Consider the following 21,269-nt stretch of genomic DNA (forward strand, 5'->3'; position numbering starts at 1 on the left):
TACAAGCAATAATTGCAATGTGAACAACCAACATATAAATTATTTTTTTATAAGGGTTTTCTATGATTAAAAATCAATAGGTCCACTATTGTTTATGTTTTTTCATGTTTTTGACGCAAAATATAGTAAGTTAATTAAAGGTATTAATTTGAGCTATTTATCGTTTGAATCAGTTAAGATCAAGATACTCAATAAAAATTTATAAATTTGATTATTGCTCGAATATGATTTTCATTTCAACGTTGTAGAGTAGCATGGGCCCTCTAGTAATTATTAAATGTACAGAAGGGACAACAAAATTCAAGAATAATATCAAATCAAGAGCATGCCGAGACAGTAACGGGGAACATTATATATACAGTATATCACTAAATAAAATAATGTTTTTGTGTTACTTTTAATCCTACTTTAGACTATCTGAAATACTTTTCAATAAAGTTAGAGAAAACTAACTGTACCATTGGAAAATTTGGCTTGGAGTATGATAATGAATGAAAGGAGATATGAATACTTTAGTATTTTTGGTGAAAACATCATTCAGTTGTTCCATTTCGGTAGTTCCGTTCCGTAGCTAAGTCAGTGACAACTTCAGCAGGCTTATAGTAAAGAATAAAAGACGAAAAAGTATGTCGGGCGATGCCAACGGCAACAGCTAGTTAATTAATAAAATCTGACCCGTTAATACTGTAGATTTAGTTACAAGAGAAAGTAGCCTAGCAGTGACCCAGGGGCATGGAGAGAAACAGGTTCGCAAGATGATGGACTTAAGTTCTAACTAGATATTTTATACATATAATTTCCTTCGGCATTTATACTGCCTACTTTGTAGCCGTAAATATCGGAATTACGCACATTACCCTTGTATGGGAATGTTTATTGCTCCAGACTTTTGGGTTGGCAGCACTGTTCACCCCATAACAACTACTCCCTCCCCCAGAAACCTTGCAGCCAATGAGAGCAGTCGATGCCCCCACCACAAGAGCAAGAGGGCGTTCATTACCTCACCAAATTGAAAAGTAACCAACCTGACCGATTTCAATATCGGGCAGGTAGGTCCCTTCACCAGTTTGAAAGGTTACCTACTTGAAGGGATCCCCTTGAAATTGTACTTGCTTGATTTCGTTACTGGTCTTTTAATCAATGCCCAAGTACTTTTTCTTACAACATATCTCCTTGCAGCTATCTCTTTGTCATTTTCAATAGTAGTGGGAGCGAGGAGCGAGACTGATGGAACGCGCTCTTCCTTCAATTTAGTTCAATCGTTCAATCAAAACAAATACAAAACACAACAATTCAGCGCTCAGCAGACAGCTAATTTATCATTTTACTTATCATAGATATCATCCAAAGTTCTTTGTATTTAAAATCCCTACATTGTCATATCTGTGTCAGATCTAATTAATTTGATCCCATTAGTAACACTTTTCTTTTAAAGAATAAATATAGCAGTGAACTAGTGACCTGTGATGTCGTTTTTTTAACCTTACTTGATTCTAAGGAAACAATGCCAAGTGATATTACGGAAAAGTTCCTTGAAGGTACGATTTTGTCATGTTCTTATAATTAGGTATTCCTGTTTGGCTTATAGAACATAAATTATTGTTTCCTATTCTAAAGTCTTAAGCCTGGTTTACACGGGTAGAGTTGTTGGTAGTGTAGAGTTTATAGTAGAGCTACTTTCTTGTCCACTCTACCGATTTTAAGCAAGCGACTGTTCACACATAGTACAGTGTTGATGATAGTTTGTGAACTGTTTGTTCCACCTCCATTCCCAAAATGAATGTTATAAACCAGTTACAAGACAGTGTCACTCTACCAGAAACTCTACTCTACTGCCGCGGATCACATTTACACAAGTATAGTGTGCAGGAGAGTGACAATTTTGCTAGTGGTGGGGGAAGTAGAGTAGAGCTACTATGCCACATGTTGCTAGTAACTCTACTCTACCACCTACTATCTACTATACTAGCTACTAGGCGCTAGTGGGTGTTTACACGGGTAGAGTTACTCTACTAGAAACTCTACTCTACCCACAACTCTACCCGTGTAAACCAGGCTTTAGCATTATAAAGGATAGGGTTAGCTTAACAGTGGTTTGTCCTGTTTGATTTACTACAATGAGTCCCTGAGTTAATTGGTTGGCTTAGTGAAAGATGAACCTTCCTACCTTTTATACCTATAAAAGATACCTTTTATAGGTAAGAAGGCCTACCTTTTATATTATAAAAGATTCAGTAAAGGATAACCCAAAGCAAAATTAATTATTAATTTGAACACATTTTGTGTATACCTAAATAACTTGGTTCACGTTTCAACTCGTGCCTAACTAAGTTACAATTAAAAATACACCATTTACACATTTCAAGTCAAAGTAGGAAAACATTTATAGTGGGGAATGGAGTTGGCCTGCAGTAAGTTACAATTTCCTAACAGAATTGTTACTCGGTCATTATCCTAAGCAAAGTCCATTGATCAGTGACCGCTCGCTCTCCTGCCAACTAGGCCCTACTGCTAAATCATGTCTTCCTCCATCAAAGAGCTTTCCTTTAGAACAAACAGCAGTCTAGCTTCTTATTAGATAGCAAGTACAATTCAGGCATCCTTAAAATATAGCTAACTCACTAAAGTAAGTAACTTAGCCATTAAAACCGATCACATGGTAGGCCTATATAAAATACCCTCTTCAAGTTCTGTGTGGGGTGTTTTGCTATTAGGTTTATTGAAACCAATTTTTAGTGTCCTATTCACTACGTAATAATTCTCATCTTAAATTGCCATCTCATTCTTAAACTACATTTTTCAAAAGACACTTTCATTACAATGGCATTAAACTTTTTGGTAATTATTTGGACGTAGTGACTACTCGCAAAAGTGAAATTTTTTTTTCATAATGACCTAAATTTCACGCTGAATCCGAAAATGACGTTTTTATTTTTCGGAAAATACCGGAAATTCCCGAAAAAAGGGGAAAACGGGAAAAATATTTTTTTACTCAAAATACGTCATGTGGGTACTCAAAATATGCGAAATATTGTGTAGATTAAGAATATGCAAGAATTGTTTTGATCCGATGAAAAACACCGGAGATATGACGAAAAAACTTAGACTTGGTTAGGCTAGGTTAGGTTAGGTTAGGTTTGGTTAGGATAGGTTAGGTTTGGTTAGGTTAGGTTTGGTTAGGTTAGGTTTGGTTAGGTTAGGTTTGGTTAGGTTAGGTTTGGTTAGGTTAGGTTAGGTTTGGTTAGGTTAGGTTAGGTTAGTTTATCAATAACATGAGTATTGTAAGTAAACTAACCTAACCTAACCAAACCAAACTTAACCTAACCTAAACTAACCTAACCAAACCTATCCTTACCTCATCATTAGGTTAGGTTAGGTTTGGTTTGGTTGGTTGGGGTAGGTTAGGTTTGGTTGGGTTTGGTTGGGTTTGGTTAGGTTTGGGTTAGGTTAGGTTAGGTTAGTTTAGGTTAAGTTTGGTTAGGTTAGTTTATCAATAACATGAGTATTGTAAGTAAACTAACCTAACCTAACCTAACCTAACGAAACCAAACCTAACCTAATGATGAGGTTAGTTTAGGTTTGGTTAGGTTAGGTTTGGTTAGGTTAGTTAAGGTTAAGTTCGGTTAGGTTAGTTTATCAATAACATGAGTATTGTAAGTAACCTAACCTAACCTAACCTAACCTAACCTAACCTAACTAACCAAACCTAACCTAACCTAACCAAACCTTACCTAACCAAACCTAACCTAACCTAACCAAACCTAACCTAACCTAACCTAACCAAACCCAACCAAACCTAACCTAACCTAGCCTAACCAAGCCTAACCTAACAGATTATTCAGTTTTATCGTCATATCTCCGGTGTTTTTCATCGGATCAAAACAATTCTTGCATATTCTTAATCTACACAATATTCCGCATATTTTGAGTACCCACATGACATATTTTGAGTAAAAAAATATTTTTCCCGTTTTTCCCTTTTTTCGGGAATTTCCGGTATTTTCCGAAAAATAAAAACCTCATTTTCGGATTCAGCGTGAAATTTAGGTCATTATGAAAAAAAAAAAATTTCACTTTTGGGAGTAGTCACTACGTCCAAATAATTACCAACTTTTTAATCTCCTCCCTCCCTCCCTTCAGCTGGAGTTGGACTTGAACCGCTTTAAAAAGCAAATAAAAAAAAAATACTCTTGGCCAAGGGTTACAGTGTTCGAGATTGTGTCGCTGATGGGTTTAGTTAGTTAGTTTTTTTGTTGAAAGAAGTAAGTTTTATTGAAGCAACATTGTCTATTGTTTATTTTAATTTTAGTTCTACGCTATTAATTGACATGACCAATGCAAATTTTGTATTTGTTATTTTGGTTCAATAAATGAGTTATGAGTTATGAGTTAACCCCTTTTATTGAAAACCTTAAGTTAAACGTCAATAGGAAAAGTATAAGACTTTTTAGTAGTTTTTGTTTGGGCTATTAGTTTTAATAGGCCTATACAATAATGTTTTATTCCTTTTAAAAGCATATCAACATATGGACATGTCTGGAAATATTTAATTCTTAACTCAATTTTTAAGTTAAGTTAGCTGTTTAAAAAAATATTTTTATCGTAATATCGAAGCAAGTTTGATAATTATGAACATTCTAAATTGTTTAGCTAGTCATTATTTCTAAGTACCGGTAGGTGACCTTAAAAGCCCTTGTATTCAGTCTAAAAAATCTAAAAAGATATGTAGCTTGTCGCTGAGGTAAGATTGTTTTCCACATAAAAATTAGGGGCTAGATGAATATTTAATTGCCATTAAGGTAATCGTGTCCATTTAAATAACTTATGTGAATCCTAACTCAGGTACAGTAGGGTAACTCACTATAGATAGGTAATTACCTATTAAATTAGGCCTGATGAGTTATTAATTTAGACTTATTTTTTCAGTTCTGAATACTACCTTCTCATTATGTGATAAAAATGGAACAGGTCTTGTTGAGATCAATAGGCTTATTGATTTTCTCATATCTCAAGAACCATCCTGGCACGATAATGAGTAAGTTGTATTTCTAAGGTTAACTTTTATGAAGTACCGTATGCCTCAATTCTTGCACAATGCCTACCACTATTCCAGATTAAGGATTTCACTAAATGTAGCCTATTTTTAGGCTTTATAAAGGTTAACTTATTTCTATTCTAGGAGACTTAATTCTATAAGTTGTGTGCCCCAATGTAGAAATTTTATCCTTTCATTTTTAGAGGGTTTGGGACAAACATTTTTTTAGACAAACAGCAATAGGGTTAATTTTATTTCGTACCTAATTTTAATCATTACCGGTATATCCTTAATATATTCTAAAAAAAAAATGTTATTAGTGCAAAATCTATAAATTCAATATTTTTCATGTAATTTAGGTTTAAATTAAATTTTGTTCCAACAGTAGTACTTGTTGTTACTTTTTGTTTTAAAAATACTTTGACCCTTGTGTGTTTAGTTGATTTGTATTGATATGAGACATGTTGGAAAAAAATGTTTCAAATAAAAAAGTTGGCGTATTTATCAATCATTAAAATTACCGTATAGGCCTATCGGTTTTATAAATTTTAACTGTAGCCAGTTGACAAAATCAGTCCCGCAAAGGGAGGCGGCACCGGGCGCAAGAGTGTTCGTGGCCCACATCCTCTGGTGTAGCACCTCAGCAGTCGTTTTGCAGCAGAACTATCAGTGGCGTAACAGCCGCCCCCGCAGACCCCGCGGTGCGGGGGGGCCCGCGAGGTTTAGGGGCCCGAGAGGTTAAGATACCCTTTTCTCATAAAACCGTCCGTAAAACCGATCCTTTGTTCACAAATGTTTTCTCTCCTGACAAATTATAAATAAAAAAACGATGTGTTGGTAGATACTTTTATTCTGCCAAATCTACTAAAGTTTTATCTTTTAATTAACAATATTGTTAACGAAACGCCAACGCTCACTACGATCACCCGACGATGTGTATTGTCAGTGTGGTTGTGTAGGTTCATGCTAGCGCTAGGAGCTGTGTGCCTGCCTGCCGCCCCTGCCGGCCTGCCGCCGCGCCGTGGCGACACACACTCGGAGCCAGCCCCTCGGCCCTCCCCCCTCCCCCACTAACCGCTCACGTGTACTCAGCTGACCGTAGATCACCTGATTTTGGAGATCCATTCCATGCGGATTGCGAGTGACTCGTCAGTAGTGCATGTCGCGAGAGTTTCTCAATCAGGTGGCATGTCATTAAATTGGGCTAATTTAGTGAAGCACTAACATTTACAGTTGGGACCCGGACCACGAAAGTTTGCAGTTGGCGGCAGCCAATCACAAGACTAGTGCGACGTTGCCATATCGCCCTTTGACGACACTAATTAAAATACTAAACAATATTTTTAAAACAGCTGGTATTATTCGATTTGGCAACACCGCACTGCCCTCATTGGCTCATTTGAAGTCAAATGGTAAATATGCTACTCCCTCAACTGCAAACTTTCGTGGTCCCGACTCAAATAGTTGGAAGCTTGGTTGAGTTTAGTAATGAATGTGAATGGTGGAGTAATGGAGTAGCCCATATATATTAATCACGGACATAACTCCCAAGTTTATTATCACTGTGACAGTGACAAAATATAAAATGTGTTTCAAGGACGACTCTGGTCGTGTGGTTGAAGAATAGGTAAATACTTGATATTGCTAGAGACCATCCTCTGCCAGTCTGATCGTGTAGGCCGTATGCCGTATGCCTGCCGTCACTTACGTCATGTGATAGTTGTGGTGTGGTGATATGGTTGTGGTATATAGTGCTGTGGTGGGGAATGGGAGGGGTAGTAGGGGGCCCACAGACATATTTGCGGGGGGGCCCGAGGAAATACTGTTACGCCACTGAGAACTATTGTTGGTATTATTGTTACAACACAACTGGTCTAATTATGACCATTTAAATTACACAATTAGGCTAATTATTAGTATGTTTGTTGGATAACCTTTTATTTTTATTCTAGAGGTTTTACCTTATTGTTGCCACTGTAATCCACTGTCGTCTGGATGGCGACCGGTTTCGACACTCATTGTGTCATTGTCAAGAGTTAATGAGGTGTTGTCACTCCTAGGAGGTCGTCATAAAGTCTTGAAAATAAATACACGAGACACGCACAAACATATTTACAAATAAATAATACAGTATGGCCATACAAGAACACTAATTCTCACGACGCGACTGCGGGTTCAGGGTGTAGGTCTAGATTGACCGTCGCCGTTTCCTTTCCCTCCCCCCCCTTACCCCTCACATTGTTATCAGCGTCTTTGTCTTCTGATAATCCTTCTATCATTGTGGCTGCTTCATAAATTATGTCAGATTCAAACAACGTTTTTTTTGTTAAGAATGTGTTTGGGGGATTTTTTTGCCGGCCTTGAAAATCTCATATTCTTCTATAATATCGAGTAAACGGCCTCTTTTTTTGTGAAAACGAAGCACATCTATGTTTTTGTCAATATTTGAGACATTGTGGTTATAATTAATCGGGTGATCGGCAAATGCAGAATTGGGTTTGTGGATGGATGGTTTCGGCAAGTATTCCTTATATCAAATTTTAAATGAGCGGGCGGTTTGTCCAATATAAAAACTAGGGCAGCTGTCACAATTAAGTTTATAAACACCAGATCCTTCTGTTTTTTTCGGTAATAGGTTTTTTCCTTTGTTTCTCAAAATACCTGAAAGTTAACTGTTATTTATTTTTATTTTTTCATATAGCCTTATAAATGTTTTTAAGTCTCGTATTTATTTATTTATTTAAATTAAAATTATAGTAGGCTCTACATAAGTTTTTTGTGTTATAGTTTTTTTTCTGTCCCAACAGATGCAAGTTAAAACCTCCCCCATTTCTTTTCAGTTCTTCTTTAAAATCATCTATCTGAATAAATACTGACGCCATTGACTATGTAACACTTAGCCTAGTGTTATATAGAGTCAATGCTGACACTTGTGCTTGAGCTTCTTCTGAATTGAAAATTTTTCACAGCACTTTTTTCCCCCACCAAGAAAAAGGAAAATCTCATCACAACCTGTTATGGCATATGCAATAACTTTAACCTCATCGATGATTTTGGAAATGCTGTACAGTAATAATCCTTCCATGCAATTTTTCAGTTAACTGATTGCTAGGGTTCCCCCATCCCCCCAAAGGGCCCAAAGACCACTTCTCAGAATCACCCGCCAAATTCATTTTTATGCTGGGGTAGGTTCCCCGCGGCATCTCCCCATATGCGGATTCCCTATTTTTTTAACTGCACTGGAAAACTGTTGTAGGGCTTTCAGCTTTTGAATTGAATTTTTAACCCAATTTAAATGGACAATTTTCTCGGAAGGCCAATTAATAGAAAATGACAAGTTATTGGTGATACCGTAAATAATTAATTATAAGTTGTTTTAAAATGTGTTCAGTAATTAAATGTACCAGCCTACAGTAGGCCTATTAGTCCAGGAGCTGAGGGGGGTTGAGCATGCATGATAGTAGTACGCAATGTTATTGCTGATTATTGTAATATGGACTGTGGTGATCAAAATTACGTATGTCGCCTATTTCAAAAGTGGTCGATAAGGTGGGGGGGAGGGGGCAAACATGGCGGTTTGCGCTATGCGTTAAAACGCTGATAGTTCGAAAACGGTAAAATATCGAACATCGGTTAAAACGTCGTTGTAATCCTAAAAATGTGGACAACAATAATGGTCATTGGGTCCGAGGTCGTATCTCTATAAATAAACAAGTTATTGTATAAAATATGTAAAAATGGACTTTTCGTGTAGATTTTTTACTGAAAGTAGAATTAATTTGTGAGTGTCGCAAAGAAGTAATATCAAATATCTTTGCTGATAGTTGTAATATGGACTGTGGTGATACAAAATACGCATGTCGCCTACTTTTCAGGTGGTCGAGAACTTGGGGGGAGGGGGGCAAAGATGGCGGAACGCGCTATACATCGAAATGACTGTAGCTCGAGAACGGTACGAGATAGGACATCGGTTAAAACGTAGTTTTAATCCAAAAAATATTACCAATAGAAAAGATCATTGGGTAAAAAGTCGTATCTTAACTAATAAAAAAGTTATAACAATAATAAGTTTAACAAAATCTACATCGTACAGCTATTTTTTTCGAAAATCGTATGGATTGTTGATAAATAATAGTGTAATTACTTAATTACTCGGCTAAATATTAACTAGATGCATTTTCTTATAAGAAAAAAATATATTATTACGAATACATTTGGTTTAAAATGTAAAACACGGCCTCCAAACTACATATAATACTTGGGGTTTGGCCGCAATCAAATGCATAATACAGACTACCACTACAAATCCAATTTTAATTATTATAATGTTGTAGGTTATTACAATATGATTATGTAACAGATTCTTATTTAATACAGTTATATGAAATAAAAAACATTACTACAAAAGTAAATACCTTATAATAATAAATACGGCAAATCTCTCCATTCTATCCATAACAATTACACTGGTTGTTCATATTATTTGTTGAATTTAAATAGGTACCTTTTTAATTTCTCTTAGCACCTAAAGTACAAATAAAAAATTGTAAATATTTTCTTTGATACAAATGTATATACATATATATATAATTAATGCATGAGAGCGGTCAAGAAATTTAAAGTTTACGGTGTTTATATTTACAAGGAATTAAACTACTATATATTATATTTCATATTTAATTATTATCTTATTTGTTTGATTATTTATTTATCATTATTTCATTTATATACTCAGTGTATAATGAAATACAAAATACAAGCAATCATTATTTTAAAAACAGCAGCAATTATAACGCAACCTAACGGACGAACCCCAAGGCGTTTGGAGGCCGTGTTTTACATTTTAAACCATATGTATTCGTAATAATATATTTTTTTCTTATAAGAAAATGCATCTAGTTAATATTTAGCCGAGTAATTAAGTAATTACACTATTATTTATCAACAATCCATACGATTTTCGAAAAAAATAGCTGTACGATGTAGATTTTGTTAAACTTATTATTGTTATAACTTTTTTATTAGTAAAGATACGACTTTTTACCCAATGATCTTTTCTATTGGTAATATTTTTTGGATTAAAACTACGTTTTAACCGATGTCCTATCTCGTACCGTTCTCGAGCTACAGTCATTTCGATGTATAGCGCGTTCCGCCATCTTTGCCCCCCTCCCCCCAAGTTCTCGACCACCTGAAAAGTAGGCGACATGCGTATTTTGTATCACCACAGTCCATATTACAACTATCAGCAAAGATATTTGATATTACTTCTTTGCGACACTCACAAATTAATTCTACTTTCGGTAAAAAAACTACACGAAAAGTCCATTTTTACATATTTTATACAATAACTTGTTTATTTATAGAGATACGACCTCGGACCCAATGACCATTATTGTTGTCCACATTTTTAGGATTACAACGACGTTTTAACCGATGTTCTATCTTTTACCGTTTTCGAACTATCAGCGTTTTAACGCATAGCGCAAACCGCCATGTTTGCCCCCTCCCCCCCACCTTATCGACCACTTTTGAAATAGGCGACATACGTAATTTTGATCACCACAGTCCATATTACAATAATCAGCAATAACATTGCGTACTACTTTCATGCATGCTCAACTCCCCTCAGCTCCTGGACTATATACCATTTGGTCATAAAGAAAACTCTTACTAAAATTCCCAAAATTGAGAATCTTTGTAATTACGGTATGTAAAACATATTAGCTTACTGTAGGCTATGATAAAATGAGTTGGGAGGGTGGTGGATTTTTTTTTCGAGTTGAGGATGGTCTTTTAACATTAAATGAAGAAAACTGAAGGTATTTAACAAGAAAAAAAGTCAATTTATCAGTTATTCTTTGTCCAAAATCAATAAATCTACTTTTTTTGTCCTAGGACGCTAGGCACCAGCCCGGAATTGTTTTTCACATTACTTGAGGCTAGACCTAGGGGTTACGGCACTATCACTTCTGGCCTAGATAAATTCCATTGCTGATTTGGCGGGATTTGAACCCGGGATCCCAGGAACCGGAGTCCCGCGCTCTAACCACTAGACCGCTCCCCCAATAAAACAGCTTTAAAAATTGTTTTTCATTCCCATATCCAATGTTCTATTTCTGTTGTAGTCAGCTAATTTTATTTAATCCTTTAGAGACTGACATTTATAAATTTTGCTTTTACTTGAGTCCCTGTAAAAGTTTTTACGAGACAATGACACTTAGAGAATAAGTTGCTAGAATAATTCTACATGTTATTCTGTATGATATCTATCTCTCTATGATATTATAACTCTTATGCTAATATTTTTGTTTGATTGATTTATTTATAGAACAGTGCGAGAAGAATTTTTTAAAGTTTTGCACAATGACCTAAACAATGTAATAAGTAAAGATGAATTCATTAAGTCGCTGCTGGAATGGTTTGAAGCATCTCTCAACCAGGAAAAAAATCATACCAATGGGTTAGTAAAAAATTAATCATACATGTAAATAATATATATATCTACTGGTACCTAAATTTAAATTGCTTGTGTAACAGAAACTGCAGAAAATTAGTATAGACTATTACGAGTATTTTGTCCATTCGGTAAAAGAAGAATGAAAATTAATGATAGTGTTTTTTGTTTAACTTGCAACTCCTAGTGATACATTACAGAGGCCTTCACTTGATTAGCTTCGTTGATGATTTCATTACTCACATTCACTTAACACAAAACTTTTAAATAAATAGTTTTACTGCAATATCTCAATCGTACAGACTCAAGTTGAGTCTGTTCCTGCTCGCGTACTGGCAATGTTGTATGTTCATGATAGGCCTATCATAGTACAAACAATTTATTTATATGTTGTAAATGTTGTTTGTTAAGTGTATGTAAGCAATGGAACTATCAACAAAGCTAATCAAGAAGATGTAATGTATCTCCAAGACTGATATGTTTGAAAATGTTTGAAAACAATTTGGAACTGCATAATAGGAAATATTTGCCACAGTATTTTTTCCACGCATATAAATTAAATTGAATACTTTTATTTATATTCCTAACCCCATTATTGCTATTCCAATATCATTAACCTTATAAATTTAGCCTGATTAATTTTCAATTCCAGAAAAAATTCTACCAGTGAAGCTGGAAAATGTTCAAACTCTTCGAGTGGTATTAGTGAACCATCTGAAATAACTTCTGGAAGCAGTACCAACAGCATGGAGGAAATTCATCCAGGAACAATATTTGGTTTGAAATTGTTAATTATATATACCTGAGCGCCATTAAATTGGCAAAAGCTATTTCTTTCCAGATGTCAAAAATATATATGTATGGTTTAAATACTAATTCGAAAATACAACGGCTTATGGTTTCCAATGCTAGTTCAAATCTGACACTTACACAGTGCTCTTAACTCTTAACTCAACTATTAGGCTATAGCTGGCTTCCACCCCTATGACAATCCATCTCGTTATAGTGATAATGATATGAGGAGAGATCAACGTTCCCACCAGGTATGAATCACTTTCTATGTTTAGATTTCTGTGGTGTAAGGCTTCAACCCTTATTCAAGTCTATTGCCACTTGATGGACATAAATAGAGAAGGGTTTGGATGTAAGAAATATGTATAAGAGGTGGAAGGATTTGGCCGTAAATATTTACATGATGTTTGCAATTTTTCTGGCCAAGTGTAAGCCAGTTGCGGTTATTCAACTTTACTTTAATCACTGTCTCTGACGCTGTTGATATCAATGGTACAAACATGTACTTCTGTGCAATTGCACCTTCTGTGATACGAAACCACTTGCACACCTTTTTTAGGTGTGTACACATTTTTTTGCATACACATCCGTCAATTGGCAATGGATTTTAATAGGGGTTGTCCCTTATCCAAAAATCATAATTACAGAGTGTGATTCATATTGGGAGCATTTTCCCTCACATCTTTTTTTGTGTAGAAAGACAAGACTAATTGTCGCTATTATATGGTTGGTTATGTTGATTGACTTGTTTAGCTATGTTTTGGTTTGATGTAATTGTTAAAGGATGTTAACTATTTTTCCTTGTTTAATATGAAAACTTTTTACCATATTACATTTCTGGGCTATTCTATTACATCTACTATTAAGGTCACGGGCCTTTTACAATTTACAAATGTAAATTTTGTCATTTATCATTTGTCATGTCATCCTGAAAGTAAGACATGTTCAACATAACTTTTTTCTCTTGTTGCTGCTGCTATCATTGGTTTAACTCATCGTAGTGGAGTATACATTTTGACATGGGGGAAAGGGACATGAAAATAGGAATTGAACTACTTGAAGGGGTTTCCAACGACAACAACTGTATTTTAAATTGTTCTATATAGTTACAGATGAGCAGACCTTTACCAATGAAGTCTTTGATGAAACACCTCTCAATGACAGTGAGAACTCCCAAACAGATCTAAGGTAGCTTTGACTCATCATTCGTAGTACGTGGATAGTCTAGTATAATTTAACAATTACTTTGATAGGTAGTGTTTCAGGAAATGGTGAAATAATGAGGAAGTAACACTTTTTCCTGATTTTCACTGCTGAAAACTGCTGAACTGACCAACTACCGTCAGTTTCAATTCTAGTAAATAACCATTATAAATTCAATCCGACTATTCATATTAAAATAAGGAAAATATTGTTCTAAATAATTATAATCTGAACAAATTTAAGGATTTTAAAGTACTGTGTGTAACATAATAAATAAACAAAAAAAAGGGCTCATTCAGGAACCTCAATTAGTTCTTTTAGAAAGATTGCCCGTTAGAAATGTGTTGTCTGAACGCTTTAGCAGCTTAAACTAAAGCGATGTGTAGCTCACTAAAACTGTACAACCGATACATGAAATGAATACCTACAATTCAGTAACTATACTTAATTAATGATTTCTTGACTTTACAGACATTTTCAATAGCTCTTTCCCGTCTCAATTAATTTGTTATATAAAGGATGGTAGAGCATGTTAGTTTCAAGGGGTTCAATGATAAAAGATGTGTTAAAATGTGTACATAATTTACAAATGATATGATAGATGATAAGTTTTTGTGTGTTTAGGTTTGTGAAAGTACTACAGAGTGAGATTACTACTCTTCTTCGAAAAAATGAATATCTGGAAAATATTAATGAATCATTGCTCGGTCAAGTTTCATATTTAGAAGACGCATTTGCTAAAAAAGAGCAAGATTCAGAGGATTTAACGAATCAGTGAGTTGTTAACCTAAAAGTGATAGATTACTAGATTACTATAGTCCAAATGTGTTTAAAGTACGACAATATCCATTATACCCCTAAAAATCCCACCTGATATTTTGTGTTTTGTTTCTTCCAACCAAACCCTGATAGTGCAAACTACGTACTACTCGCAAATTTTTCACTCTCAATGCCAACGCCAAGGAGAAGAAGAAAATGGGATGATGATGAAGCGACAGTAGTGGATGTGTAATTGGTTGTTTTACCAGTTGGGGGTTGATAGCTGTAAACAATAGCTATCAACCCCCAACTGGCAAAACAATAGCTACAACTACTAACAATGGCTAGTCTTTGCCCTGACTTGGAATCCCCGAATCTTGAGAATCCCATCCGAAGCATGCACTGACCCTCTTTCTGCCTCGACTCATTCCTGTCCATCATTTTCCAAATTCAGTCATTCATGTGTCCAAATAACACATAATCTAAAACTAACTAGGCAAGTTCACCGTATTTCAGTGACTGCCGAGTTATTGAGTGTTGTCGACCTAAATACTGTACATATATTTTTCTTTTTTTACAGATTAAGTAAAACAAGAAATCATTTAGAAGTGCAAATACAAAAATATGAAGAGGCTGAAGACCGAATTAATATTGTTACTGAAGAAAATAAATCAATGTCAATACAATTATCCCACTCTGAAAGAGAAAACTGCAAGTTAAATTCAGCTCTTTCAAGCCTTGAAGAAAAGGTAAAACTAGAACAGTAAGACTTGAGGTTTAACATCGGTAATTTCAATTACCTGCTACAGATTGATGGTTCCTTGTTAAGAGATATTAAAAAGCTACAAAAACCCTTTGAACTCAAAGCTTAATATACCCTTCTATCATAACACCAGCAAACCTTCATTTACTATCAATGTAAAACTCAACAAAATGGCTGAAAGTTTGCGTACTTCCAAGTTATAAGAGCAGAGACCATCTTAAATTTTAAATAGTGACGCAAGGGGCTATGTTAACTGTATAGCGCTTGACTACTACAGCATAAATGCCGGAATTAGGATCTTTCAAAGATATTAAAAGCTGAAAGTCTTGTAAAGGAAACAAACATTTAAAGCACACGTGTGACATGAATAAAATATAGCAAAATGAAACACTGAGAGTACCTGATTTCCAATTTTACTGAGGGTGGGCGTTATTGTAATTGAAGAACCGCAGCCATAGAGGTGTGAAGATCCTGTCGATGAGAGAGATGGCAGCATAGGGGATTAGGGCCTCACTGCTGGGGGAGAAGGGGCCTTCTGTAGGGAACGATGAGATGATGTTGGTTGTATGTAGAGATGATGATGTTCAGAGTTGATGTGGATAATTTTGTTAAGCATTAGAGAGTATAAAATCTATTCTCTAGTATTAAAATTGGAATCTCTTCCTCTTGAGGTTTTATCACTTTCCGGTTTTAACCGAGAGTACATGGGAGTTGACACAGTGAAGACATAAGCGGAACTGGATTTTGTTGTTACAAATATCATAGTGTCTCTCCCACTCTTGGGAAAAACTAAACAACCAACTCTTGGGCCAATCAAGTGAGGCCGTGCTATCGCAAAACTGCTTGACAAAGTGTATGTCTGGAAACAGATGACTGGACATGTTGATTACTGACCACAGATTCAATCAAATGAGTAGTACCACCAATATGATTAACATAGGCAAAATCCATATATACAGGGTGGCGCAGATGGATCGGGTGGTTTTAAAATACTTGTCAAACCGTCATTTTTTAAGGTATTGGATTGAAATAAAGTGCAAAACGTGTAGTTAAAATGGAAGTTAAAATTGACAAAAAATTGTTAAGTTAGTTTTTAAAAATTGCATCCATCAAATGCCTTCGTTCTCGAGCGACGCATTCTTGGAGTCGGTCCTTGAGGTTCCTCATTGCTCGCTCAAGCACATCACCAGGAATTGATGTGATTTCGTTGCGAATTGCAGCCTTCAACTCCTGAATGGTCCGGGGTTTGTTCATGTAGACCCTTGCTTCAGGAGTTGAAGACTGCAATTCACAACGAAATCACATCAATTCCTGGTGATGTGCTTGAGCGAGCAATGAGGAACCTCAAGGACCGACTCCAAGAACGCTTCGCTCGAGAAGGAAGGCATTTGATGGATATAATTTTTAAAAACTAACTTAACAAATTTTTTGTCAATAAACTTCCATTGTAACTACACGTTTTGCACTTTATTTCAATTCAATACCTTAAAAATTGACAGTTTGCCAAGTATTTTAAAACCACCCGATCCATCTGCGCCACCCTGTACCATCGGAAATCCATGGAGCTACAGAAACTTGACTAAAAAAGTAAAAACCAATAAGGAGGGCACCCCAATGAATTGATTTCCATTTCAAATCTGTAAAGTTATCTTCCTTGAAAGAACATTCAGCTTAATGATGACATTTGCTATTTGGAGTTGGGACCAAATAGTAAGACTTCTAAGCAATAAACTTGTTAAATAACAGATTAGTTGTGTTTCTGTAACTTTATTCAATTTGTACACACAAATTGTTGTTGAATCCTACTAACAAAATCAAGTGTTTTACAGTTAGAAAGCAGTTTAAATGAAAATAAAGAAAATCATTTCAAGATTAAAGAGTTAAAAAATAAACTAGACACATTAACTAATATACATAATGACTCAATTAAACATGTAGAACTTGAACGAGAAAGTTTTAATTTTAAAGAAAATGAAAGGGAAATTGCTTGGGAAGAAGTTATGACTGAAAATCAGAAGCTACGACAGCAGTTAGACTCAAATGTTTTATATACAGAAGTATGTATTTATTTTTTTCTCGTTCTGTAATTCTTATTTTTTAAACAATAGCTTAATAGTAGCCTATAGGCCTAATGATTTTTTCATAAATCTGTAAAGATTATCTGAAAAGTTGAACATGTTTTATTTTGTTCTCTTGTTGTATTGAGGTACAAATTTATTACCGTCTATGTATTATGGCTGGATACAGTACCTAGAATTATTATTGAACTGTTTTGCCTTGTAGAGTATGTTGTTTTTTCTCATGTTACATTTAAACAGCCTATTGTATGCCTTCTTTTGATCTGTGCCTGTGAGTGAACTTAGTGAAGTGCTCAATTAAATATTCTACTATTCAATGCCACATTCATTAAAAAATTGCAAGGTGTTTGATTAAATAACATTTTGATACTACACCCAACAACATAAAGATTGTTGAAATGTTAAAAAAGTTATAGTGTTCCTCATTGATAAAACTCCTATATCTTCAGTTAATAATCCCGTGATAATTAAGTTGTTACCAATGATTAACTTTTTCTATATTTATGGCAGTCAAATTTTAAAAATATTTATCATACTATGACCAAAGCCTTTTTTGACGCAGGGGAAATCCATTATGCTCAAACCCAGATGAGACAGTGTAGTACCATAGACTAAGCAACACAAGTAGACTCCTCATTCAATTTGTAAATTTTGAAGCTTGTTTTTCCTGTCTAGTTCATGTACGTCCACACTGATCGCTGGGGTAGACAAAATTTTTTTCTATTATTTTAGGGTTATTTTCATGATTTGTACTTTTTTATTTGGTTATATAACTAGGAGACCAGTTTTTGTTTGTGATTAAATTGTTTTATTTGGCTAAATGATGTTTTAAATGACTGAAATAACAAGAAACAAATCGTAAACAAAACATAACCTCTACAGTTGAACGTACAGAACAAACAATAAAATTGGCTTCAGCTGTTCCATAAGGATGACAAATCTACTAAGGGAGTATGATTTATCTATGGTAGTACTCACATCCACTATGGACCACAACCCCTTATGAACCATGGAACCCTCATCGGATGACTTAATACCTGGCCCGTGCATCTTACGACCTCAAGGACCATACAACTTACTTAATGCAAGGATCAACCACTATCTACTATATCTTTTTTTCCTCGTAAAATCACCTTCTTCTAGTCTTTCCCTAGGTTTCTTCCCTTTTTACCATCAAGCTTAATTTCCTAGGAATTCTTTTTTCTCACATTTTCCTCACAGCTGGGTTTTGAATGATAACAATTCAAGCCTATTAGTACTTTACTACAAATGTACGTAATAATAAGAAGAAAAAACAAGTAGGAGTGGGAGATTATAAAGAGTTAGTGATAAACATCATTAAGATGTCTAAAAGCTACAGCCCTTTCACCCCTGTATGTGTTAACTATATGCTCTACAGTGCTTAAGAATTGATTTGGATTAATTTATACCAATTGACACACACTGACAAACTATATGTACAGACCTTATACAAGTAATAATATTGTATCATTTTTAGGATTTGAAACACAAACTAAAAACTGCACTGAAAGAGTTATCCGATTTGCAAATTCATCACATAAAAAATATAATGGAGACTGATAGTTCTTGCAGCATTCTCAGTGGTGAAAATGCAAAGGTACACTTTACTCATCTTTAATAATTTGTATTTTTGGATTACTATTTAAATCACTTACTTTTTAGTTGAGGCAGTGTGTATGATGTGTGTATAGCTGTGTGCACCGCACATGGTGTGATAAAATATTATTCATTCATTTTATCACATAATCTTTATTTTTACAAAATGGATGTATTTCTGGCATTCAAAGCATTTAGTGAACGTATTAAATTTATTTATAATTTGTAATTAATTCATTACACCTAACTGTTAAGAATAATCAATTGTATGTAACTAAACTGTGTTGCCAATTATTCACAGTAAACATTGTGTAGTTTCTACGAATTTATTAAGAATCTTTAGATTAGTGCTTGAGCTATCAAAATATCGTATCATCAAGACTCTTTTGTAACTAATTAACAGCATAAAACTACCTTTACTAATACAAAGTTGAAAATTTACTAATAATTTTAAAAATGCCACTGACAATGTCAAAACATGTTAACATTGTTGACAAAAATTCAGATTTTTCAAAGAAACTTAAGTTTTACATCCTAATAATTCAAGCTATTAAAGCATACAAATATAATGTAATTGCAGTTTAATGTGTGTAATGGCCAAAAAGTTCTCTTTCCTGCTTTAGCACTTAATGCATAGTTATGCTATTTTACTTTAGAAGTAGAATTATAAAGTTTGTTTAATATGTTTATAAATTTCAGGTTTTTATGGGAGAAAACTTCTTCCTCGGAGACACAGTTCCGTTTAAAGCTTCGCTATTGGCTGAATTAAAAGATGAGGTATCTATATATCTATGTATTATCTATATAATCTATATAATCTAATATAATCTAATATAATCTATATATTAATAGACAAGCATGTTTCTTTAAAATCATTTTTCTCAGCTCGTGTGCATCGCAGGGAAACTCTAGGCATACTGTTAGTAGGATTACAATATTTTTCTGTAAATGTGCAGAATCCCTTTATAAATTAATATAGGCTCAAAAATAAGCACAACAAATGAATTTAAAATTAAAAAAAATTACATGGGTCTTATGGGTTGCCCGAAATATAATATATGGTGACGATTTTAACAACCAAATACAAACAGAAAATCAAAACAAATGGAAGTAATTCCAATCACATGTTTCATTTACAATGTGGGGTGAAAATAGAGAAGCTTGTACATTAAATATTTTTGGTCGAGCTTTCGGCCACTGGCAACCTCTAGTAGTTATGGAAACTCGGGCAGAAAAAAAAAACTTGTATATATTAAAGTTTTATGAGCTATGTAGTCAATTTTGGTAGTTGGTAGTTAATCTAATTTATTGAACCATGCTTCTGAAAAAACCTCTTATCTATTCAAATAAAATGTAAAATAGTGAATAGATAACGCAGGGATGTGGTGGACCCGGTGGTTGCCAGGGTCCTGGGAGGGAGCCTCACTTGTAGCCTCAAAGAAAATTTTTTCACAGATAATCTGGTAGGGGGTTTAAATTTCAAGACTTTTTATATCTTCCCGATTGGCAAAAGCGTCTACAAAGATTGCACGATCAAAAAATAACTATTTTTCCTCAATCGTGGATGTCTCGAGGACCTTGAAAGATGTTCATGGTTTATTTCTGACCATGAGACATTCATGATTTTACCACACTTAGGGAAGACGAAAATGATGCAAAGCAAACACTAAAGCTAGTCACGACTGTGGGAGAAAAAATGACGTCCCTGTAAATGCAGGAGACATTTACAATTTATTTTTATTTATTTGTGACCATAGGAGGCATAGATGATGCATCTGCCATTACGAAAGATGTTAACTATTTCGAGACATTCACGATTCCTTTGCGATTGCAGAAGATGTCCACGATTTCATTGTGACCGCCAGGGATCCTCTTGATTTTCTTATAGCCGAAGACAATGTTGTTCATTCTCAGTTTAGTGTTTGTGATTTCACCGCGTTTAATCTGGTTATAGTATAATCTACAATTAATGTTTTAAAAATCAATACTTTCCTAGTTGAAAGTAAAAAGGCCTGGCCCACAGACCCCTAACATTATTATCAAAAAATAAAATGAAATTATTCATTTGCTAGTTTCCTAGGTTTATTCACTGATCGGATGGTAGAAATCAAATGGTCGAGTTCATTGTGTTAAAGCAATCCCATGTGTATTTATAACCCCGAACTCAGTTATCTGATCATGCCACAGCTGGTTTGGTTGGATAGTTTAGACTATTGGTAAATCTATATACTATTATATAAAAATCTAATGGTGTCTGTCTGTATGTGTATTACTAATAGGTGCAAAAACTAGTGAACTAACTGGGCTTAAATTTTACAAAAATATAGTTACCATACCAAGGACCATTATAGGACTATTCACATTTCGATACTGACCGTAGGCTTTGCCCCTTTGGTTTTAAAAGTTCTTAGGTGAACATTTTAAAAGTAAATATTGATTGGTCTCCATGGCTGTGATGAGAACACTAACAATGTTTGTTTACATTTGCTTTGACATTTAAATATAAACAAGAAGAACTGCTAAACTGCATATTTCACAATTTCAGACAGCTGATACAAAGAAATA

The 21,269-nt window shown here is 34.6% G+C and overlaps 1 protein-coding gene across 3 annotated transcripts in view; it reads left to right on the plus strand.

Annotated features, from left to right (window-relative positions):
• Positions 1–1,285: 1,285 nt before the first annotated feature.
• Positions 1,286–21,269, plus strand: part of LOC128987975 (protein KASH5-like) — a 35,723-nt gene continuing 15,739 nt past the window's right edge. For 2 of the 3 annotated variants that reach the window (XM_054409132.1, XM_054409140.1), the window contains exons 1-10: positions 1,286–1,538; positions 4,927–5,035; positions 11,367–11,498; positions 12,145–12,269; positions 13,391–13,472; positions 14,112–14,261; positions 14,827–14,995; positions 16,839–17,066; positions 18,586–18,705; positions 19,404–19,481. In XM_054409132.1, the coding sequence (XP_054265107.1) occupies positions 1,505–1,538; positions 4,927–5,035; positions 11,367–11,498; positions 12,145–12,269; positions 13,391–13,472; positions 14,112–14,261; positions 14,827–14,995; positions 16,839–17,066; positions 18,586–18,705; positions 19,404–19,481 (1,227 nt within the window). In that variant the 5' untranslated portion in view covers positions 1,286–1,504. The remainder of the gene's footprint in view (positions 1,539–4,926; positions 5,036–11,366; positions 11,499–12,144; positions 12,270–13,390; positions 13,473–14,111; positions 14,262–14,826; positions 14,996–16,838; positions 17,067–18,585; positions 18,706–19,403; positions 19,482–21,269) is intronic. The other variant, XM_054409148.1, reaches the window with a different exon arrangement.

The sequence above is a fragment of the Macrosteles quadrilineatus genome, unplaced genomic scaffold (genome assembly GCF_028750875.1).
Source record: "Macrosteles quadrilineatus isolate MER2022 unplaced genomic scaffold, UCM_ALF_1.0 Scaffold_1__1_contigs__length_201487025, whole genome shotgun sequence".
Lineage (NCBI taxonomy): Eukaryota > Metazoa > Arthropoda > Insecta > Hemiptera > Cicadellidae > Macrosteles > Macrosteles quadrilineatus.